At 42.5% G+C, this 25,274-nt stretch overlaps 1 protein-coding gene across 2 annotated transcripts in view; it reads left to right on the top strand.

The window, feature by feature from the left end:
• The window catches only part of GLI3 (GLI family zinc finger 3), a 286,311-nt gene that overhangs the window by 253,642 nt on the left and 7,395 nt on the right, over positions 1–25,274 (top strand). For both annotated transcript variants that reach the window (XM_072599114.1, XM_072599115.1), the window contains 4 exons: positions 11,590–11,739; positions 12,991–13,155; positions 19,486–19,776; positions 23,365–23,692. In XM_072599114.1, coding sequence (XP_072455215.1) covers positions 11,590–11,739; positions 12,991–13,155; positions 19,486–19,776; positions 23,365–23,692 — 934 coding nt within the window. The remainder of the gene's footprint in view (positions 1–11,589; positions 11,740–12,990; positions 13,156–19,485; positions 19,777–23,364; positions 23,693–25,274) is intronic.

The raw sequence follows: 25,274 nt of genomic DNA, 5'->3' as shown, positions 1-25,274 counted from the left end.
TACTATTGACAAATAGAGGCATTTTAATCCATGCTGATCCCCCCTCCCGCCTCCCTCCCCCCTCCAGAGGAGACACTTTCACTTAATCCCATTCTTGGAGGGAACACTTCTAAAGTCTCTCTATTGCATATAACACTAACCTTTCACATCAAAGGAATACATTTAACATGCTAGTGACAAATCCTGGCATTCCAGGAGTTTTAATTGTTAATGTACATGAGGATTTTTATTTTCTTTACTTACCATATTCTTAACATTTAGCACAACGTCCAGCACACAGTAAGTGCTCAGTAAATGCAAGTGACTTAATTTCTTTTTGATCAAAAATACTCACTGCATCTTTTGATACCATCACAGACGTTCAATGTGTTTTTAATTGATATGTGTTATTATGTTAACGTTCCCAGCATTGAAGCATCCTCACATTCTTGATATAAATTCTGTTCCATAACACAAGGAATACTTCTGTTCCCTAGTCTGCTCTACTACCAGCAGTATGGCATTCATCATGATATTCAAGGATGATAGCTATATTTTTCCCTACTATATTCTTATTGGAGATACAAACTGTATTTACCTCATAGAATAAACACACATGCACCTGCGTAGACACATGCGCACATGTAAAATGTCTTTCCCTTTTAAAAAAATAATTTGAGACGGCATTATAATAGTCAAGGCACTAGTTCTCCAAATGTTTGGGAGAATTCTCTTGTGAATTTGGGCATTTTCACACGGTGCTGTCGTAGACGTTTGTTGAGATTCCTCTACTTTCTGTTTTGTCACTTTGAGTGTTTCCTATTTTTATTGTTACTTATGTTTCCTTTATATTTACACTTTGCTGACATATGATAGTCTTAGTTTTCTCTATTTCTCATTTTTCATGATCTCTTCTTTCTAATACCTAATTTTGATAAGGTGATTTCTCTCCCCCTTTAAAATTTAATTTGCTAATTGTTTATTCGTTTGATTAGTCTTTAAGAAAATCGTTGATTTATGTATCAGTGGAGCTCTTCTTGGGTTGTGGTTTCGTTGATTCTGCTCTGGTTTTAGCAGTTTATTTTTTTCCACCACTTTTGTGCCTTGGTTATTGTTGTTCATTTAAAAATTATTTAAATGCGAACTCAACTGATCGGTGTTTTCTTTTTTTCTGTTTTGTTAACCTAAGCTGTGGAAGATGTAAGTTTACCTCTTGGTGCTAATTTGGCCATGCTCAACAAATATATATGTTTGATAAAAACATATTGCTAGTTTATTTGACCTAATTAGTGATTGTCTATCTTTTGTTTGTTCTTTGACTCAGGCATTATTTAAAAACTAAACAAGACAAAACACAATTGTTCAGTGCCCACATAGGTCCATGTCTTTTGATCATATTTATTGAGTACTTATTTCATTTCTATCCTTGGTTGTTATTTTATTTAGCCTGAGTTGGTGATGCTATCAGCGTAGAGAAGAGCCCCTTCTCTCCAGGGAATTAAGAATCTCTCCAGCGAAGCATCTGCAGTTTACACTCTTAGAGGGTTTTCTGACTTATTTTGAGGTTTAGTGACTTGCTCATGGCCATATAGCTAACCTATGTTAGTGGGAGGCCTTGAACTCAGGTCTTACCAAGTGCAAGGTCATCTCTCTATTCCATTGACCATGCTGCCTCTCCTGTAAACATTGTGTTGACAATTTCTGCCTTTCTGAGTTTATCTATAATTTCTTATAAATTCTTTCTGGCCTAACATTTAATCAGTTTTGTGAATGTTTCATGTAAATTTGATATTTCCCTCTCTATCAGTTTCCATTCATTTTTTTCAGTCCGTCAGCACACATTTCTAAAACATATCCTGTACGCCATGCTCTCTGGTAGGTTTTGGGACTTCAAAGACAAAGATGAAGTGACCCCTGCTCTTAAGGAATCAACATTCAATCAGGAGACAGATGGGCATATTCAAATATGCAGAGAATAAATAGGAAATCATTGAGGGAGGGCACTTGTAGAAGCTCAGTGTAAGGAGGGAGGAAGGAAATGCTTTGGAGAGAAGTCTCTGCTTGATCTCAGTTTGAAGAAATTCAGAGATTCAACAAGACAGAAGTGAATCATGAATGGGGAAGGCCTAGTCAAACACTCAGAGATGGGAGACAGAATTCTGTCCCTGAGGATCACCAAGATTAGTTGGCCAGGACCATAGAGCACTGCACTTTTTTTTAAGGAGAAATGACTTGGTCAGATCTATGCCTTAGGAAGCTCACTGTGGCAACTGTGTAAAGAGTAAATTAGACATGAAATAGAGAAAACCAGTTAAGAGGCCATTGCCATCACCCTTGGCTAAAGTGAGACCCTGTGAGGAGTGAGAAGCATTTTGAAGCGAGACAGATTTGGGAGGGAGAAGGAGCAGAACTTGGCCACATTCGAGGTGTGTGATGAGAGAGAGAGAGAGTGAAGTGTCACGCTGACGCTGAGGGGGTAAGCCTGGGAGACTGGCTGAGTGGCGATAGAAAGACAGAAAGCCAAAAGGTCGGAAGAAGGATTCCTCCGGAAGGGATGGTGATGATGAGTTCTGTTTGGCGAACGCTGTTTGCATATGTCTACGAAAGTGTGTGACTCTTTGAAAAGTTAGTTTTGGGAGGATTCTGTTCATTCTGAAATCTAGCCATTTGCCTCAATTTATTTATCACATTCCATTAGCAGAGGATTGAAATATCCCACTGTGCGTCATTATCTGACTAATTCCTTTTACAAATCAGTTAATCTTTCCTCCATCAGTTCAGTTACTTTGAGATTTGTTGTATAGGTGTTTATTACCAATATTCTCTCATTTTCAAAGGTACATTTAATACCAATAGAATTTTCCTGTTTGCCTAATTTTGTTACCAAAAGAGATTCTCAATATATTTTTTGCTATTCCTCCATATTCCAGCAAAATAAACAATTAGGACCTTTTAATGTATTCTTAGAAAAATCTAACTGTGTTCTAATTATTTTACCATGTGGAGGCAAGGGGAAGAACATTCCAGGCATGAGGAGGGGGCAGCTTGTTTAAAGGCCCAGGGGTCTCATCACCATAAAATCAGAAGTCTGGCAGTTGGGTCAGAAGGTCAAGGGTGTTTGGGGGAGCCTTGAGCATTCAGTCTGGACAGACAGGGTGGAGCCAGAGTGGGAAAGGTATTGAATGATAAGCAGAAGATGCTCTATATTAAGCTGAGGGTACCACTGGAGCTTTTTGGAGCAGGCAATTTGGAGTTTCTCAGAGGCAAGAGGAAACCCACTCCCAGTGTACTAAGCCCTAGTTCTGCTGTCTTGGTACCTTTGGCAACAAAAATGCCAGTGGTCCCAATGAACCTTCTCCCTGCTCAGAGAAGACAAACATATCCTGAGTCTCTCTTCCAAGATGACACCCCAGCATCGATGTTGTCCAAGAGATAACAGCAGATGAACCCCGCATAAAAAGCAGTAAACAAAAGCATCCCAGAGGAATGTCCTTCCTGCCCAGAGCAGTTATGGGGGGCAAGGTTAGGGAAGCTCCTTTGCTGGCAACTTCCTCTGAGAAGGAGCCAACTCTTTCATCCATCCATTTACAGCCCCATCAACTTCCCTAGGAAATCCAGGTTGGTGTATTGTAAAACCCTGGCATTTCTGGAGCCCAGATTCTTAATTACTTCACTCCCCACATAGAGATACATTAAGTCAATCTGCAAGAAGGAATCCTTTTATCATCTCCCCACATCCCCCTGAAAATCCCTCCAGAGTCCCTTCCCTTGCTCCCAAACCTCAAGGAGATTCTCAGAAAACCCCCTTTGGCCTGGAACCAAATTGCATTTGCTCTCTTTTCTTTGGATCTTTTAGTACAGCAACATTTTCAACTAGAAAAGCCTAGCTACCAAGCTTCCTTCGAACTTCATGGCTGGGATTACAGAACTCTCTATTACCCTCTCCCTTCCCACCATGTGCACACTCTGATTCCCTTTTTGTCCTGAGGGTGAATGCTTTCTCTTGGGTCAGGAATGCAATACTGTAGGTTTGCCTCTCTCCAGGATATTATGTCGGTCTCACTGTGTTAGAATTGCCACAAAAAGCACTTCAGAGAAAAATGCAGTGTTTTTTGTGTGTAGGGAACAAACATGGAATGGTCCCTTGGGAATTCTCAATATTTTTGCACTCAAAAGGTACAAGTTAGGCTGTCTGAAGGATTAATGTTTGCTGAGAGGGTCTTCAGAAGAGGGTGGAAGATGACCCTGGAGGACCATGAGGAGAAGAACATTTTTTCCTGTGTAGTAGCAAATGGACTTCATTTTCCACATTTCTCTTGGTAAAAGTTCCAAATAATACAGGAACCAAGAGAAAATCATTTTAAAGGAATCCATATCAAGCCCAGTTTACACCTATCATTTATGTCACTTGAATATTTAAAAGAAATTTCCTCAAAGCAGCATTTCCTCTCCTAGCAGATGCTACTGTAAAATATTCACATAACTGTAAGAGCCTTCTAAGAGTGGGATCAGATATCCGAAGATCAACCAACAGCACCTTGATGCTGTGAACTAGAGAAGTTCCTCTGAGATGCCATTCATCATTGGATTGATATCTTCCTTCTTGATCAGCAGTACCCAGAGGAGAAGGTCACCTGTTACAAAAGTTTAAACCCTGACCTAACCTACTTAATACTGTGCTATTCACCTCCTCAGGGCTCCCAAGATTCAGACTTGGAATGCTATCCATCCCAGTAGTTCAACCAGTGCTCTCTCCTGGCTTTAAACTTGGAATCAACAAGAGCCTGGTCAGAAGCCCACTGTTGTGGGAAGAACACTGTATGTGAACGCAGGAGAAATATTATGGACCCATATAACTTTTAACTAACTAGTTGTACAAGCTTGAATAAACCATTTCATGGCTTGGTCCTCAATTTCCTCATCTGTAAATAGGTCCTGTTGCAGCTAGGGAGCAGTGAAGGAGTCAGAGAGGTTGAAGACTCAGTAGTGGAGTCAAGAAGGTCAGGCTGCTGTCTGCTAGGGAGGTGGGAGCTCTAAGGAATGAACCCACCCAGTGATGGCAGTGCCCACACATTCACAGAGAAGATAGAGCCTAAGGAACGAATCTGTTCGTTATCTTCTCCCCTTGCTCTTCCCTGTTGCCTCCGGGATCAAATCCCCAGTCCTCTGCTTGGTATGGAGAACCTTTGAAACCTAGAGCCTCCTACCTCATCAGTGTTTTTCCCTCTTAATTCTGACTGCAGCCTTCAATCTAGTGACATTGGTCCCCTGGCTATTCCACAAAGCAGACTCTTCATCTTTCAGCTCTGGGCATTCTTTGTGGCTGTCCCCCATGCCTGGAATGCCCTCGTTCCTTTACTTTGATTGCTGACCTCCCTGGCTTCCTTGAAGTTTGAATACAATCCCTTCTTCTCCAGGAAACCTTTTCCAATCCCGATCAATTCTAGTGCCTTCCCTCTGCTCAGTGTTTCCTATTTATCCTGGATATAGCTTCCTTTGTATATATTTGTATGTTATCTCCTCTATTAGACTGTAAGCCCCTTGAAGACAGACACTGTCTTTTGCCTCTTTTTTATCCCCACTGCTTAGCACAGTACCTGGCACCATTAGAAGAAGCTGACAAATTTTGACTGATTCATTGATTGGTATGTGGGAGGAAGATTGGTAATGGGGTGAGCATGAGGTTGGACCTTGGAGGACCTGGCTTTGAATCCAGGCTTTGCTATTTACAATGGCAGATGGAGGGCTAGAACAGACTCCATTGGACTGTTTTGGTCTTTCATTTTATGTCTAGGACTTAGTACATGCTTAGAACAGAGTAAACAATTCATGAATGCTTGTTGGCTGCTGAATGTACTTGAAGAGTCAATGTTGTGAGCATGAGTACGGGGGGGGGGGGGTGCCACTCACAATAGTAATACCGATGTTTGGAAAAGGGAAGGGTTAACCCTAACCCTAATCCTAACCCTAACCTGATGTTTGGAAAAGGAAAGGGTTTTGAGGAAAAGACAATGCAATGATCATACTATGTCATGTAGGGGCACAAAAGTCCTTCTAGAGCAGATGGCACTTATGCAAGACCCACAGTAGGGGGTTTGCAGAGTTGGAAGGAGAAGCAAAAGCCACATGCTATATTCTAATGGATCATAAGAATCCACTGGCATCCTCCTCCTCAAGGGTCTTGTCATGGGGTGAAGGTCACTGTGGGCCATGGAAGGTAAGCTTGAATCAGTGCTACCAAGCCTAGGTGGGATTGCAAAGATGTGGCACTAGGTTGACCACAGAGGGGTGAATCGTTAGACTACAACCTTCAAAGGACATGTACCATATCATAGAAGGCCTGTAATCTGACCTGTTGGGGCTAGCCCTTGTCCTGAGGAAATAATGAATGGGCAGACCCAAGGAAGCAACAAGGAGAACCTGGAACTTGGACAGAGTATTTGATGTGGAGTCAGAAATACCTGGGCTTAAGGTCCACTTCTACTTAGGTGACAAGGAGAGAGACTAATAATACTGACATCAGGAAGACCTGCATTCAAATCCTCCTTCTGTGTGACCTGGCGTGAGTTGGAGAGCCTCTCTTGAACTCAGTTTCTTTACTGGGAAAATCATAGTGTGAGGGTTCTTGTGAGGATAAAATGAGGCGTTGTATGCCAACTTTTAATTGGTACAACTTAAGTCTCTGTGTAAATACTAGCTGCCATTATTAGTGTTGTTCAGTCATGTCCCACTCTCCGACCCCACTTGGGCTTCTCTTGGCGGAGATGCTGCCATCGTTCATCATTGCCTTTTCCAGGTCATTTGACAAATGAGGAAACTGAGGCAAACAGGGTTGAGTGACTTGCCCAGAGTCACACAGCTAGAAAGTGTCTGAGGCCAGATTTGAACTCAGGAAGATGAGGCTTCCTAACTCCGAGACTAGGGCTTCATTGACTTAATATTGTCCTCAGGTTCGAGCACCTAGCAAATGATACTGCACTGTGTGAAGATCTGTTATTGCTGCAGAGCTACATGGTACTGACATGTGGGCAAATAAAAGATGATTTGGGGAGAGAAGCACTATGAGCTTACAATGAATGCTTGCTGTTTGCTGATGACTGGACTGGATGTCAGCTTCCCAAAGCCCCATGGGAGGGAGGTACCGTCATTATCCCCACTGGACAGATAAGGAAGTAAAGTCTCAGAGGGGACACACAGCACGGGAATGTCTGACTCAGGATCCCAGGCTGATGTGAGGGTTCAGACGGGGCTGAAGAAAGGTGCCACCAGCCTGTGGTAGCTGCTGATGGTGGCGGCTGAGAATCTTTGAGAGAGGCTGACAGAAAGCTGTGTGAACTCAGATGTGGGGGGAGGGATGTGCTGGTAAAGGCATCAGATGCAGTCCATCACAGATGGCCATTTGTCTGGGAGGGAAAGAGAGGCTCCACTCAGCACAGCTTTTCTTGAGGTATTAACGAGTCCCTTTCTTGTGCTAGCACTCAGCCCACTTGGTTGGCGTGAAGTGCCAGGCTTCAAAAGCAGAGGCACTTAAAAGGCCCAGGCGCCTCCCCAGCCTCATTTACCAAGAGGCTGGAGCCTTCGCCCACTTACCTCTCTCTCTCCAGGGTTGGAGCAGTCCTGGAGACTGCCAGCTGGAAGTTGATCGTGCTACCACACCTGCTGTGGATTCGAATTGAGAAGGGATGCCTTTAGCGCTGCCCAGAGTGACCCACAAACCACCCCTTTTCTCTCCAACTGTGGCTTCCCCAAGGCACACACTTCTCTGGTTCCCCTTGGGAAGCTCAAGGATCAGACCTAGCCCAGAGGGAGGTTCAGTATTTCTGGTGCCAGCCTGTTGAGGGCCCTGGGCTGGGAAGGGGATCATTCTCGCCTCTTCATACAGCAAGGGGAAATAGAAAATGCTTGTAATTTGCCCCATCTATCTCCTTCTGCCTCTGGGGACTTTGGCAGGCCACCCATCTTTGTCTAACACTAGTTTGGAATTTACACATGAGTATTTTCCCTTCAGTTAAATTATTTATTTACTTGATTAAAACAGAAAAAGTTAAATTTTCACTGAGGCTGCACAGAGACATCTATTCAGGAACTTTTAAGGCAGCAGGTTAGCTCAATGTGAAAGGAACCACATAGAATGATTCACTCAGAACTGGAATCAATCAATCAACAGGCATTTCTTAAACACCTACCATGTCCTAAATCAGTTCAGGTGCTGGAAATACTGGAACCAAAACAATAATAGTAATAATTAACATTTCTATATCACCTCAAGGTTTTCAAAACACTTTGCACATGTAACCTCATTTGTTCATCAAAGCAACCGTAGGGCATAGGTACAATGATTATTCCCATGATACAGATGGGAAAACTGAGGCTTCTAGAAGTGACAACCCAAGGTCACATACCTAGTAAGTGACTGAGGCAGGATTTGAATTCAGATTTTCCTGACCTCAAGTCCAACAGTCTCTCCACTGTGCCAACGAGCTGCCTGAAACATAGCTCCTGACCGCAGCTAACTCACATCCTCTCAGGGAGACAGCATATACATATATCAGTATGTACAGAATCAGCACCAGGCAATTTGAGAAGGACATATTGATAATGAGTCAAGGGAACTTCTTTGTGGTTCTTAAATTTGGCACCATTTTAAGGAAGGACTTTGTAAAATAAGTCAGTGTAGCATATTGTTTAGAGTACTAACTTTGGAGTCACAAAATCCTGGGTTCAAAGTCCACCTTGGTAACTTAAGATCTGCGTGACCCTGGACAAGTCTGTTTACTTCTGTATTCCTCTGATAACTTTCTAGGACTTATCTATTAAGACAGAGATAGGTAAGGACAGTTTTAGAGTACCCCATGTGAGGAAGTTTCAGAGTCTTCCTATAACAAGGCACTGATCATATAAATAAATAGGAATTTCCTAAGCATATAGGTTGTGTCAGGCAATGTGTTAGATTCTGGGGAAACATAGAAAAAGATGAAAAAAACCTTTGCAGCCAAGAATGTTGGTTAAATTTCAGTAGGAGAACATCGCAGGTCCATAGGAGAGTAAAAACAAAAGCTGTACATGTTCACAAGCACTAGAAGAAGGGACTCCTCTCCACAAGGAGGTTCCCAGGATCCTCTCTCTTCCCCAGTGATGACGAGAGCTCACCCTGCTCTTCTTGTAATCATTGACTTCTTGACTGGATCCAGAATCCCAGAAAACTCAAGCCTGGCTGCTGGTTTATGTGCTGCCCAAACATCCTTCCTGCCCTGCTGGGAAGCCAGCACCAGGAACAGGGATAAGTGCTTTCTCGTCAAACCGTTTGAGCACTGGAAGTGTGGGAGGGTGAAGATTTCAGGATCCAGTGATGGGAGTGTGCCTGCTGCTCCTTTGAATTCCACATTATTGTTTATTTATCAGGCATTCCCTTTATGCATTACTCAATCACCAGTCATTAAGCCCCTACTTCATGCCAGGCAGCAGCATCCAAATACAAAAAGGAAACTTCACAGTGCTGCAGTGTCACCGAGTTAGACTCCAGGCTCATTGGGGGCTGGTTGAGAGTCGTGATCAGATAGGGGCCTCTGGGCAGAGGTCTTGAAGATCTTGTGAACCCAGGCAGGTTCTAGAAACCCGAATTTGGTATGCGGTAGATGTGGTAGAGAGAATCAATTCTGGGTGTGACTTACAGGAGACACAGCTGGAATCATGTGCAGATTTTAATTGAGCTTTGCTGTCATAGTCAAATTCTTTAGGTCATTTTCTGGGCTAATCTGGCCTGCTCACTCAGCATCAAGCTGGACTTTTTAAAGTCTTAGATAACTAGACCAGTAGTTACCTTAGCTGATGGATTTTGTATAGTTCCTCTTCCCCCTGGAAATAAGAAGGCATTCACACCCCTCTGTTCTCTACTGGCTTAGTTTCAAAAGCCTGGCTATCTGTAGACTTTTGTGACAGTCCAGGGTAATAGGAAAGGATTCAGAGAAGTGCATGCGAAGCTGAAACTCTTATAAAGACTACTCATTGTACATAGTCCAGAACATCTGTTCTCTCCATATACCTCTGCACACCATCTTAACTTTGCAGAAATGCTAGTAAAGTTGGGAAAACAGAAAAAAAAAGCCCTACTTGTCCTTTTACAGGAAACCCACATCTGTTTACCACAGGAATGCTCCAAAATTATGAACATAAGAAATGGTATTTTCTCCTTCCTTCTCCTCCCTTCCTCTCCCTCTTTCTTCCTCAATCTCTCCCTTTCCTTCTTTCTCTTTCTCCCTCTCCTTCTTCCTCTTCCCTCACTCTACCCCCTTTTCCCTTTTCTTCCCTCTTTCATTCTCTCTCTCCCCTCTTCCTCTACTTCTCCCTCTTTCCCTTTCTCCGTCTCTCCCTCTCTCTCCTCCCTCTTCCTCTCCCCCTCTCTCACTCTTTCTCCTTCTTCTCCCCTTCCCTCCCCTCCCCTCTCCCCACCCTCTCCTTTATTTTTCCCTTTCTTTCCCTTTTTCCTTCTCCCTTTCCCTCTCCTCAAAAATAGGGGTGTTTATTCTTCTTTCCTTGGCCTTGAGTAGGCACTGCTGGCTCTTTGTGGGCTGAGCTTTTCTCTAAGCTATCTCTAGAATGCAGAGTGGTTTTTATCTCAGTGACACTATCATCTTAAAGCATTGGGACCAGATTTTTATTGATACTTTAATGGATAAAATGACTTTTTCTAAAGAACCAGGCCACCTAGTGGAGTAGCAGATCAGAAAGCTGCTGTTGCCATTGTTCAATGCTGTGTAGCCTGCAATTAGCAACATTTGGGGATGAGCTCTTTTCCTTAGCTCAGAGAAGAGCAGACTTGGGGGGATGGGGAAGGAGGGGCAGGAGAGCCCCTTGAAGCAGCTTCTCGTGGATTAAGGGATAGCCTTCGCCTTCTTGGCCCCAGACACAGAATCAGTAGAAAAACACACACTTCCACTTAGTGTCAGGAAAAAGCTTTCTGACCATGAGAGTTGTCTCAAAGTAGAATGGGTTTTTTTTAGGGGGGATGGGATTCCCCTAATTAGGAATCTTCAGGAAAAAGCTGGATGTCCACTGTGTCTGAGATGTGGTAGAGAGAATCCTTTCTGGATGTGACTTGCAGGAGCAGGGGCCCCTTCACCCTTGGATAGCCTGAGTGAAGGCAGCTCTCAGCTCCTAGGGTCTCCCAGAACACTGTGCTGCTCTCACTGGGAGGCAGATTGGAGAAAGTCTGGAAACACATCTTGCCTTTCTAGTGTACTGTGTATGTTAAAGGTTTTTACATGTGGGTTGTTATTATAGGTGATTGTCTTAAAACAAACAAACAAACCCCAAACCCAAAACTTTGTGTCCCGTTGGTGAACAAGACCCTATTGAGAACAGAGAAATACTCCTCCCTTCTATGGGAAAAAAGAAAACCTTTATTACAGATTCTTCCAAAGGGTCTATTTGGGAAACATCCTACCAGAAAGGCAGAAAAAAAACAAGAACAAACCAAAACAAAAACCAAGACTCCGGGAATTATTCACAAAAGAATATGGTCAGCTTCTTTCTCTCTTCTATGGTGCCTGTCATCTATAGGATGGAATAATCCATTTTGCATTGTCTCTTCTTTCCCAAATATCTCTGCAGCACATAAATAATGATCATATCCATGGGGAGAAGAAGGAGTTTGTGTGCCGATGGCTAGATTGTTCAAGAGAACAGAAGCCCTTCAAAGCCCAGTATATGCTGGTGGTCCATATGAGAAGACACACGGGAGAGAAACCACATAAATGCACTGTGAGTAAGGGGACACTAGGGCACATTGGCACCCAGGGTGTTATTATCTTGGGGACAGTGCTGGGGAGAGGGTTCAGTGGTCATGACTTTCCCAGCCTGTAGGGGTTCCCTGTGGAAGAGAGAAAAGAATGGGTAAAGAGAGCTTGGGCTTTCTTTTTCATAAGGAAGTGAAGGGTAAGGGAATCTTACTGGTGTCTCAGGAAAGCCCAAAGGCTCATGGGACAGTGGAAGCCCTTGTCATTTTCCTGAAAAACAACCTGGTTATTTGAGGCAGCCTCCCCAATCCATGCCCTTAGCAGAACACAGAAGGAAAATGGTTCCCATTCTTTATAGATGAGGGACAACATAGTGTCACAACAGATGCACAACCTCAAGTTCAGAAATTCTGGAAAGATTCAAGTCTTTCTTTTGACATCCACTGAATGTGTGACACTGGACACTGAAATCACCCTATCTGTGCTCCAGTCTCAGTGCTTCCAGACTGAAAGTCATAGACAGGGTGCTGCCCTGAACTGGTAGAGATCATTTCCTCTTTGTGAGATCCCCATCCCATTGAAATCATAGACCAATCTATGAGCAAGTGATTATTAAGTGACCACTGTGTTCCAGATAACATAATACATGCTTGAGATAGACATCCTGTGGGAAAATCATCCTTGCTCTCCCAAAGTTCACATTCTAATGAGGGAGACAAAGTTTGTCTGCATTGGGCTGGTCCCAGACTATCTATGGAACAACTTTACTTGCATCAAGTTGGCATCAGTAAATACCTGGCCGCCAACTTTGGAATGTTCCGCCATTTTGTGCAGCCCAGGAAACAATACAAATACTCTTGTAGGTGGAGGCTTTCCTTCCCAAAGGGAATCAAGGGTGTAGAGAGGTGAGGTGTATATGGTTGTTTTACAGATCTTAACAAATTCTGCACTCCGAAAGACAAAAACTTATTAATGAGCTTTGTGCTGAATGTAAAGTACTGGGCATCCAACTAAAACAGTTGTGTGAGACTGGGACCCATTGTCCTCAGCTATCCTTTAACAAAGAAAAAAAAAATGCTGCCTGAATCTTGGAGAGTGTTTGTTAGCTCTGGCAGTAGAACCTTCACCTGAAGAAGTCCTGAACTGGGGGAGAGGGGAATGGCAGGAAAGGAGCTCTTCTGGGGACAGCTGTTCCTTGGGGTTGTTGCCCTTCATGACTTCTGGGAATAATGTGCCCCTGTTGATAGGATAATCTTGATATACCTGCCATTTTTAGTTTGAAGGTTGTACCAAGGCCTACTCCAGACTAGAAAACTTGAAAACCCACTTGAGATCTCACACTGGAGAGAAACCGTACGTCTGTGAGCACGAGGGTTGCAACAAAGCATTCTCCAATGCTTCAGACCGAGCCAAGCATCAAAACAGGACACATTCCAATGAGGTAAGGGAATGGATGCCCACCCTCAGAATGAAGAACAGGATTGGCACTGATTACTGGTGTTAAAGACTTTTCCCTTTTGCAGGAATAGTTGAGGCAGATACTCATAAATTGGGGGTTGCTTTCCCTTCCCACCTCTGGACATTAGAAGTGGCTCATCAATTTCCCTGAGATGCTAGATAGTCAAGAGGGGGTTGTACTAGCTGAGCCCTAAGGCCCCTGCCATCCCTAGAGTTACATGGGATATATATGATGCCATGAATTTCTTTGTGCATCATTAGAACAACTGAATATTTACCCACATGAAGATTAAAATAACTGTGAGAAGGGAGCCCTTTCACTGTCCAAGAATTAAGGTCTATTCCATGAATATATGTTTAGAGTACATTCAATCCATTACTCTTTATGAAATGCCTCCTATGACTTCTCTTCCAGCAGCATATCTCCTGATATGATTTAGGAATGAATTTACATTCATGTGTCCTACAAAAGAGGGTCAGAGAAGTGCTTGGCACTGGAGATTCCAAAACAAAAGTAAAAAAGTCCTGTCCTTACATTCTAACAGAGGAAGCAACACATCCACGTTTAGAGAGAAACAAAACACATATGAAACACAGGAAATACACAGACATGGGCATGGGAGGGTAACAAAGATGTAGGAAACAAGGGTTGGGTTGAGCTTGGGAGGAAGGTGGAGCTTCTATGGAGTGGTGGTCAGTAGGACTTTGTAAGACCATAGACTGGGCCCCGTGGGATGCAAAGACAGACCCTGGATTATCATTATCCTAATAGAGGAGCTGCAGCCCTGGAAAAGCAGTGTGGGACAGTGGAAAGCATGTTTAATGACTTGAGTTTCCATCACGTGTCCATCTGTGTAATTTTAAGTCAATCACTCAAGCTCCTTGGCTTGTTTATTCTGCTGTCAAATGAAAGTGTTGGATACAATGGCCTCTGAGGGCCCTTGGAGCTCTCCAGTGATGTTCTTCTGGTCCCTGAATACCAAGGATGCAGTGGCTGGGATGAGGGTAATACAGAAGGGTAGATTGGAGACTCTTCAGGGCACATTTCATGAGGAAGTAAGCTCTTTCAGATTAGGGTGGTGTGTGGGATCACGGAAGACTTCATGAAGGAAGAGGTGCCTGAGGGGGGAGCTTCAAGAAAAACTAAATGATAACAAACAAATCCCCAAGCAGAGTTCTCTTCTTGTTCAGTGGTTCCATCTCCTGGTCATCCATGTGTAGTGCTTTACTCCCAAAGGAATCTTATTGACATGAGAAGTTGTTTGAATGACCTCTGTTCACACACCCTTCACATGGAGACAAGCATGAGCCTTTGTGGTTGAACTGATTCCATTTTGGTGTTGCAGCTGATACCATATTATATATTTTAATCTTATTTTCCTGATCTCTTTACTTAACTACTACTCTCAAAATTTAGGAAAAAAAGGTAACAGAATCTAGAGGTCAAAAGCAAACTCAACTAAGTTAGCCTTCCAGACTTTAGAGGAATAGCTTAATGGGACCTCAGAGATCACATGACCCAACAAACTCTTTTATTTTATAGATGAAGGAACTGAGTCCAACGTGGTCATAAGATTACAGATTTAGAGCTTGTCAGGCTTCCAATTCTAGTCCAACTCTCTCATTTTACATATGAAGATACTGAAAACAGGTCAAGTTGATTTGGCTAAAGACATATTCATGTAAACCACAATGCCAAACTCAGGCTCTCCATCTTGAAATCCAATGCTTTTTCCAGAGATGCTAGGTGCCAAAGGAGAATTCAGGGAAATAGAAGCTGAGAAGGTTTTGTTTTGAAAACTGATTTGTAAAACGTATATTAATTAAAGCCAAGAGAAACTTAATGCAAAGGAAAGAAATATGATCCCTTTGGTCCCTTACTTACCATCGTTTCCAAGATTTTGGAGTTAGTGGGTGCAAGCACTTTCTCAGAAAATATTGATCTGCTCCATTCTTAGATGGGCAAAAAGAAAACCTTCCCTCTCCCCCTGCTTTTTTGGTCCTTGTATAAGAATGAATCAGTGAATGAAAAAGTTCGAATTAATTACCTATTCAGTACCAAGCATCACACTAAGCCCTGGGAAAAGCTGAATACAAAAGACAGTCTATAAGGCAACTCAAACAACGTGAGATAAATCATCTTCCCCCTTTACTTATACCCTCAATTCAGGTCAGAGCATTTAGTTTCTTAAAATAGAACTGTATAAACTGTTCATCTTTAGGGCTGGTAGAAATGACAGAGATCATCTAGTTCTAGCAGAATACTGATGCCTGGAGACATTCCGTTCCTGGCTCATCAATGAGAGAGCCTGGGCCTCTCTCTCCCAGATCACTATACCAGTAGGTCTTCACAGGGCTACTTACAATACTAGGTACAAGGTTCAAGGTCTTATCTATAAGCGACCACTTTAAAAGAGAAGACACGTATCTTGAAGGATTAATTCTCCCACCTAATTTACCCTTCTGTGCTTAGAGGAGGCGACTAGCTGTCTCTTCCATTCTCCCACGCTTTTCTCTCCAGCCAGGTCTGGATCTTGTACAGTCAATCAACAGACATTTATAAGGTATGAACTATGTGCTTGGGGCTAGGCATAAAAGGAAAAAAAGGTAAACCTAACCTATCTGCATATTAAGCAGCAGCTGGGCAATGTCTGGGCTTGGAGTCAGAAAGACCTGAGTTTGAATCCTGCCATGGATTCTGACTAGCTGTATGAACTTGGATAAATCACCTTTAATCTTCCTGAACCTTGGTTTGCTCATCTATAAAATGGGGAGAACAATATCAACCATTTCACAGGACTATTGAGAGACTCAAGTGAGATAATATTTGTAAAGCACTCTACAAACCTTAAAGTACTATAGAAATGCTAGTTACAAGCATCAATGTTATTCAAGGAGTTATAGTCTGCTCGATTGGCAAGTTGCTTAATATTGAACAGACCTCTCAGTTTCTTCATGTGTAAAACTAAGTGGTGAAATGTCAGGCTGTTCAAGTCTTCTTTAGCTTGGTCAGAACCTGTAATCTTGTGAATATGCTTCATCCCCCAAAGTGGCAAAATTCATTTGGAGAATGCTGGGTAGGGTCATCAGTAATAAGGTTTTCTCTTCTCATTTGAGATAACACTTGGTTGTATGAACATTAGTATTAGAAATGTAAATCCCCACTCGGTATCCAAGTTATTTCCAATTCATAAAATGCATTGTTATTTTAAACAAATGTGTCAGATTTGCCTCGCTCACAGGTAAAGGAATGAATAAATGAGGGAACAAATGAATGAATGAATGAATGAATGATTCATTTAGACTCAGGAAAATCGAGGAGATCCATAAACAATGTCTAAAATAGGCTCACAAATGATGCATTTTACGAACAGATTTTTTTATACCTTTTCAATTTCAATAAGCAAAAATGAATAGATATTTACCCCAACCTAGCAAGACAATAATGAAAAAATACGAGCCTCAGTCACCATGATGATTTTGCCTTAGTCTGTCTCCTTTGTGGAAAAAAAAAAAAAACAACTGAGAGCCCTGGGACAAATTCTGAAATCTCACTCAGTCCCTGACTTATAAAAGCTTGTCCTTTGTCAGGGAAAGCAATTAGAAGGCCATTCTGATCATTCAGTCAAGGAATGATCAGGGTCTCTGCTTTAATGTGCTATATTTTCACCCTCTTAAGGATCTGCTTCCTAAATTTCCTCTTGAGAGCATCTGCTCACTTCTCCAAGCTGTGAGATAGTCTGGGATCCTGATTCTGCTATGAGGGGGCAGCATTCATTTTCCTCTCGGTTTTGTGTCATCAATAAAGTTGATAAGCATAAAAACACAAACAAACAAGTAAATGACCAACCGACCAACAGATTTCCTGGGTGCAAATGATCACTTCTGGATTTGTTCAGGCAAAGGAAACTGAGACTGTTCATTTGTCTTTGTTGTTTTGACTAGTGTGGCAGAAGGTAAACTTGCCAAGTTAAGCCATGGACAGTTTGTCACTGGGCTTTATCAAATAGTAGTTAAAATATTAGCTTGCAATTAATTCAGATCAATATAATGTCTATTTATTAAGTTCCTGCTATGTGCCTGATCTAAATATACGAGAGGCCACAAGGACACAATAAGGATCTAATAATTGCTTGAACTGAATAGTACTTGAGAGAATCCAAAATGTATTGGCTTATAACTCATTGAGATGGGACTTCTTTTATGTTATCTATGTAAAATTGCATCATAATGTGTATTTATATACATTATATAATGAGTGTATATGTTAATGTATATGTACATATATGCACATATGTGTTAATTATGTAAAGATCAACTATAAACACATATGAAAAGCAGATCTGATCTCACCCTATGGGTCATGTCCTAATATAGGTAAGGAGAAAAGAGTTGTGTCAGTGGGAAGAGGATAGGCGGGGTGTTAATCACAGGCATCTATACCATTCCTAGGCTAGTCATTAGAGCCATTCTCTCTCTAATGCATGGAACTTGATGTGCTCATTTCATTCTATATATGCCACGAATCACATGACCTCCTGAATAGGAGTCATTTCTCTTTAATGGAAATCAATTCTTTCTAAAGGAAACTCCCATTTGGAGGTGAAGCTTTCAGAGTAATTTCAGGGATCTCAGCGTCACCACATTAGTGAGTGCATTTCAGCATTTTAGGGAACAGGTAATATGCTCAGTGGCTTTTAGTGAAAAAATGCTGTAGGAAGCATGCTTGAGGAAGTGTCCTGGCAAGCTTTTTATAATAAGTACATTGGACAGCTCATGCATTTCCTAATAGTTGATTTTCTAATAGGCCATCATCTCAAGAAGGTACATGTAGATGGGAACATAGAAATCATCTGAAGCACAGAAAACTAAAAGTACTAATGGCCATAAGAATATTAGGGTTAAATAGTGAAATTAACAGAAGCCATCATCAGTAATTATCAGCCATCATCTTCAGAAATTATTTATGCTTATTAGTGCTCATTTTTTACATGTATTCAATTAGTTTATTTTATAAATCTAATAGTGGGATACAGATTGCTCAATCATTAATAAGGAATGAATGGCATTAGTAGCTCTTTGAGGAATGGTGGAAGACTGAATTTTGATTTTGTCACTGTTAGAATTCCCAGGATATTCACTCCTTCAATGATTATAAGTTGCCTCATGGTATCTACCTTAATCTTAGAGAATTGCTAGAGTAGTGAGAGGTCAGTCTTGGGACCATATTTGCATAGCTAGGATGGGTCTGGGGAAGACCTTCAACCCAAATCTTCTTCACCCCAAGGCTGAACCTCTTTTCTATGGTGCCACAACTCTCATGGCCATATTCAGAGTTTTAGAATAGAAATGGTCCTTGTAGGTGATTGAGTCCATCCTACTGCTTTTGAGTTTTCAGGAAAAGAAGAAACATTGCCAGATAGGGGAGAAAGTACCTGCTTGATAGAGTAAACCAATGTAACAAATAAATGAATGACATCCAGAGTCCAAGACCTGGTATTCTTACTGGTCCTACCCAGAGTCACACAAGGGCTATAGGTCAGATTAGAATTTTCTTCAAATCCAGGCATCTTGATGATCTTGGACAAGCCATCTTCCCTCTCTGTGCCTCAGTTTCCTTATATGTAAAATGTATAGGTTGGATTAGAGAGTTACCAGTTCTAGAGCTATGATGTGTCCCATCATGAACATCATCAAATGTCTATAAAGTTCAGAAAAGTTAGGTAATAATAAGGTCATGGGCTCACCAAGGTCTAGCTGAAAGGGACATTAGGGGAAATTGTTACTCAGAAAGGCTCAGGGACTTAGGATCCTGGAATCCTAGATCTGGAGATGGAGGGATCTCTAAGGCCGTGGAACCTCATCTTCCAGATGAAGAAACTGATGCCCAGAGAGGTGAACTACCAATAATGTCCTTTGGAACTAAGGTTAAAAAAACCATTAGTGTAACCAATGTGTGCCATTTTAGATACACTTTGGTGGATTCTCTATAATTTTGGGTGTGTGCATCCCAACAGAAACAGTGCCATGCCATTCACCTCCCACTCCACATATGGGTTCTTTTGGTCACCTCCCTGCGTTAATCTGTCGTTGATTTTTAGCACTCTGGGGCATGGGATTTCTGTTTTTCTCCTTTACCATAGGTGAGTGGTAGTGGTGGTGGTGGTGAATTGAAAAAGAATTGACCGAAAAAACAAAGCACAAAGGCCTTTGCAAGTATTAGAAAATAACTGTCATTGGGATGATTCCAACTTTAGGTGACAATAATACACAGTCTAATCTTGTGGCTTTTTTTCCCTTGTGGTCTCTATAGAAACCATATGTGTGCAAGATCCCAGGCTGCACCAAAAGGTACACCGACCCCAGCTCCCTTCGCAAACATGTGAAGACAGTGCATGGCCCTGAGGCACATGTCACCAAGAAGCAACGTGGGGACCTTCATCCCCGGCCTCCCCCTCCGCGGGAGCCTGGCAGCCATGCCCCATCCCGTTCTCCTGGCCAGCAGACTCAGGGGGCCCTGAGCGATCAGAAGGACCTCAACAACTCTACCTCAAAGCGGGATGAATGCCTGCAAGTGAAAACGGTCAAGTCTGAGAAGCCAATGGTAGGCATATGCCCTGCCTTCGGGCTTGTCCGAGCCCTTCCTAGAGCCCCCAAAGCCTTTTAGGAGTCAAGAAGCTTGAGTCCAAAATCTGAGTCCTGAAATACCAGGGCATCATATCTTGTACTGCTAGCCTCTCAGAGTAGGTGGCACCTGCTCAGGTCATGCAGCCTGCAGGCTTTTCCTGAGGGTGAACTTGTCATGAGATAATCAGGCTAAAAGGGTGTCCTTAACACCTAATTCTGCAGCATTTTTTTATCCATCTTGAATGAAAGTGCTGTGAGGAATTGAGAAAGCTACAATTGTCTCATAGAAAAAAGGCCATTATCTTGTCCTATAATCCCTGCAGTTATAGGACCATTGAGTCTAAGGAATAAGGGAGGGTCAGTGGTTATGACCAAGACCCAAGGCCATCAGCCATTTCCCCAAATCCCTGATCAGGTGCATGTGGGAGCTTGAAGAAGTCCCCAAAGCGGAATGGCCCAGAAGGATCTGGGAATGAGTATTTATTTGGCTGGGCCTCATGTTTGAACTAGCGATTGAGGTTATGTTTTATATATTTTATTGGACATTTCTATTTAGTTCTTCCCTGTGAAGCTTCTGGTCATGGAGTAAGATATAATTCCATATATTTAGATATGAGGGATAAACTACATTTAAACAGGAAAATCTATTCACATTCATGTAGGCACAGTCTCATCTTAAACGTCTGCCAGCCCTGCATAGGTGGGAACATGTGTTCATCAACAATAAGGCCAGAGGGCATATGGAGGATAGTTGGGCAGGCGTGAAGTTAGGATGACCTGGGTACAAGTTCCACCTTGGATGCTAAGTAGCTTTGTGACCTGGAGCAACTGCCTCCATTTTTCTGGGCCTCATTTTCTTATCTATAAATGGAGAGGGTTGTGCTACATGGTATCTGAGAACCCTTCTAGAAGTCAACTTCTGCCTCTACATGCAAGCACATCTCCTTGCACTCAGACAGCTTGCCAAGAGTCTAAAGTCGAAAGCAGCTGCCAGTTTGCCTTGGTTACTTGGGGGGAGCTCTTTCTACCAGCGTATGACATCACAGGGCCAGATCCATAGCAACTGGTGCCTTGTAGAGTATGGACAGTGTTCCTTTTAGAAAACACTGTTTGAAAATCGTAATTGACAAAGTCATTAAATTACAAAGTAATTTTCCTCAAAATTCTTATAAGTACGAAATACCTTAAGTGATATTTCTATAGGAAATTCGTTTGTATGCATTCTTATGTGAGGTTCAGACCACATCCCATGAAGTTAGTATTCTAAGAATTTATTATGAAGAATGGGCAGCTTCTCCTCCTGAAGACTGCAGAGTCACAGGGGTAGAGCAGCATAAGTCTTGTGGCAATACCCACCATCTCTTCTCATTAGAAGGAGGGGAAAGTGTCTTTTCATTCACCTTGGTCACATTCATCAAAGATGGAAGCTTTTGGTTTCAGGTTGGAGCAGCCTGCCCTGCTTTCCCTGGCTCCTTTTTTTAAAATCAGTCATTCCAACAACAATTGTTTATTAAATGCCTACTGTGTGTCAAACACTGTGCTAAGTGCTCAGAACTTCAGGGACTGGGCATATATCCTAGTCCCAAGAACATAGTTAAGTGGTACAATGGCACTGGCCTGGGAGTTGGGAAGACAGGTTCAAATCTAAGCTCAGACACTTACTAGCTTTGTGACCCTGGACAAGTCACGTAACTCTTTGCTTCAGTTTCCTCATCATAAAATGGGGATAATAATAGTACTTACCTCCCAGGGTTTCCATGAGGATAAAATGAGGTCATATATGTAAAGTATGCAGTATTACATAAATGCTGTTGTTGGTGGTCTTACCATTAATGGCACAATATGGGAATACCCAATATCTTCTTTTACATTCAAGGTGGAAATGGGAAATTCAGAGGGACTCAGTTCTAGGATATTTTGGATATTCCAGGATAGTTGGTGAACTCCTTAAATTATGACATGTTAGAGCCAGGAAGCCCCTTACCAGTGTTCTTTTCCAGTTTCCTCACTTTATTTTATTTAAGAGGAAACTGAGGCCCAAGTAGATTAAATGACTTACCTGAGGAAAAATACAATTGATATTCCCTGAATAGGGAGTTAATATCCCCTCAACTGGTGATCACCACCTTTCTTTAAAGAAAAAAATATTACCAGCTCCCTCCGTATGTTGGCTGGTCCTTAATGCATGTATCCGATGGTTCTGAATCCATTTCATTTTAAACATGATGACTAATTGTAGTGGTTTACTTTGCTTTGTGAATTAAATTTGTCACCTTTTCTCCTTACTAATCCAATGTCTCTTTTGTCTAATGCTCTTAACTGTCTTGTTCTCACTTCCTAAGGACAGTGGGTAATCAGGTGAGGGCAATTGACCTTCTCAGATGTCTTGTCACTGGAATGTTTGGCCTTGTCATTCTGTCTTCCCTTTCCCTTGTACATGTGATCCTCCATGATGTCTCTGATGGAGAAATTTCAGTCAATCACATGCCTGTCCTTGACATTGTGTTGGTTTTTTTTTGGTGATGCTTGACATGTGATGCTTGGGCTCATCCTATCTGTGTGCATATATCTAGGCCTTGCATTCCACATGAGGATGTGGCTAGCCACCTGAATGCAAGGCATCTGCCAACTTTTTGCATTTGGGACTTCCCAATGCTATATGGAATCATTTTTTCCACCTGTGAATCCACTGGAGCTGCTCTTGGAGTATGTATGCGGCAGGCATGAATTCTTTTATGTCACCATTTTAGGATGTGTTTGAATGAACTGGCTCCTGTGGCCAATTAGAATTGCATGAGCCTGCAGGCTTCTTGTTACCTGGTTAATCTGGCCCTTGTTTGCATTTGATGAGATGACTTAGCATGAACAGGTCAGGAAGACAAGTGGGCTAGCCATTTTCACTGCCCCCCTCACTGCTCAGCAAAGCCATTGCTGAGGCTTCAGGCACATAAGAAAGCACATCTCCAATGGAGCTACACTGGGACTGGGTTTGCCTGTTGATGTAGGATGGCTACCCATCTCCAGCTGGTAGAGCTTTGGGAACCAGCTAGAAGGCCATAAGTAAAGGAAGAAAAGACTCCCCATTGGTCTCTGTGCATGTAATAGACATGCTTATGGCATGAAGACAACTGGTCCCCAAGAGGTCTGGCACATGACTCAGACTGTGTGGAGAGGACAGTCTTATGAGGAGTGATTTGTTATGTTTGTGTTCAAGGACGTGTGTGTGTGTGTGTGTGTGTGTGTATGTAAGTATGTAATTCTGTCATCTAAATTAAACTTTAGAGAGGAAAGACAGGGAAGACAAAGACTGAAAAGAGCCAGGCTAAGAGAGACATGGTCTTCGGCCAGTGGTGCCTATACTGGGCATACATGCTCCTCAGTTCTCTACTGGCTCCCCCTTTTTGAAGTGACTGGGGAACACCTGTATGGTGGTAGGCAGCCCAAGTAGCAAAAGTCACTGGCCACTCACCCCCACATTGCTCCTTCATGGCAGACTAGATCTATAGCCACTAAGGCTTATGCTTCAGCCTGACAAATATCCTCTCTGGTCTCCTCCCCTTGACAGACATCTCAGCCAAGCCCTGGTGGTCAGTCTTCATGCAGCAGCCAGCAGTCCCCCAGCAGCCCCTATTCCAACAGTGGGATCGAGCTCCATCTGACCAACGGAGGCAGCGTAGGAGACCTCAGCGCCATTGACGAAACCCCCATCATGGACTCTACCATTTCCACGGCAACCACCGCTCTTGCCTTGCAAGCTCGGAGGAACACAACAGGGACCAAGTGGATGGAGCAAGTAAAAGCAGAAAGATTGAAACAAGTGAATGGCATGCTTCCACGGCTGAACCCCCTCCCACCTCCAAAAGCCCCTGTGCTAGCTCCTATCATAGGAAACGGTAAGAAACTCAACGGGCATCAGCTTGCTCCTGGCATCATGTCAACCACCAAGTATTACTGAGCATCTGTTATGTGCCAAGTACTAGACAAACCATTGGGTATTCAGAAACAAAAATAAAAAAGACCCTGCCTTCAAGGAGTTGATACTGTGGCCATGGAGGGGTGACAGGTATACACAGTCAGAAGTAAAGACCAAATACTGGGTAATTCTAGGAATCTGGGTAGATTAGGAAAGGCCTGGTGTAGAAGGGGGAGCTTGAATTGAATCAGAAAAGAAACTAGAAATTCTAAGAGATGGAGATGAGGAGGGAGAGTATTTGAGATTTAGGAAACATGAACATGGCAGCTGCTGGTGACCTCAGAGATGTTTGGAAGGTCATTAGGAAGCCACGTGATCTGCCCTTATCTCCAGTATAGTCAATGATTATTTGACTTCACAAATGAAGCTAAAACCTTAGAGTCTTCTCCAAAAGTGAGCAGGTCACTTGTGTCAATCTCTGACTGTAGGCAGGCCATTCTTAGCATGTTGCTTCCTGATGATCTGAAGTCTATCCTTCTTCCATCTCCCACCTTGGACAGTAACCTGACCTAGGACATTTATCCCAGGACTGTAGAACATTGGTTCCCTGCCTGCCTCAGGTTTAAATAGCTTCTTTATTCTTCAACTGCATATGGAATTTAGGGTTAGAATCATGCCTCAGACATGCATTAGATGTATGACCCTGGGCAAGTCATGTCATCTCTGTAACCTAATCTGCAAAATGAAAAGGTTGAAAGGACTTTAAGTGTTCAACCTGGGGAAGACAGGTTTACAGGAAACATCGGAAATTGTTGAGTAGCCACCCTTTCTCCTGGAGTCTCCCTCCTCTCAGAGTTTTGATGACATCATTATCTCCTGGTTCTCTTACCTGTCTGACTGCTCCTTCTCAGTCTCTTTTGGTGGCTCATCATTCACACCATGCCCCATCACTTTGAGTGTTTCCCATGATTTGGTCCTCATTTTTCTTCTCTTCTCTTTCTTAGTCAGCAACTTTACAACCTCTGACAGCTTGAAGTATTCCTATGCTAAGCACTTAGAGATTTTGATATCTTGTCCAAGGCCTTCTGCTGAGATTTGTTCCTTTATCTCTAGTTTTTGATTGGATATTTTGAACTGGAGCTCTCCTAGATATCTCAAACTCCACATGTTCAAGAAAGACAATTCACAACCTATTCCTCCCCTGAACTTTTTTATTTTTTTAAATATTTTTCTTGATTTTAATATAATTCTCTCTCTCTCCAGCCCCTCCCCACCTACTGAGAAGGCAAGCAATACAACAATTATAATACATGTAAAATCATGTAAAACATTTCAATATAACTATGTTGCAAAAAGCAAGAAAAATAAATGAGAAAATAATACTTCAATTTTCAGTCAGTTCATCAACTCTGTCTCTCTCTGAAAGTAGATAACAATTTTCATCATGAATCCTTCTGAATTGTCTTGGATCCTTATTTTGATCCATTGAGGCAGTTAGGTGACTCAGTAGTGAGAGCACTGGGACAGGGGTCAGGAAGACCTGAGTTCAAATGTGACCTCAG

The sequence above is a fragment of the Notamacropus eugenii genome, chromosome 3 (genome assembly GCF_028372415.1).
Source record: "Notamacropus eugenii isolate mMacEug1 chromosome 3, mMacEug1.pri_v2, whole genome shotgun sequence".
NCBI classification, from domain to species: Eukaryota; Metazoa; Chordata; class Mammalia; order Diprotodontia; family Macropodidae; genus Notamacropus; species Notamacropus eugenii.
Note: the sequence above shows the minus strand (reverse complement) of the source record. Positions and strands in the feature narration are given on the sequence as shown.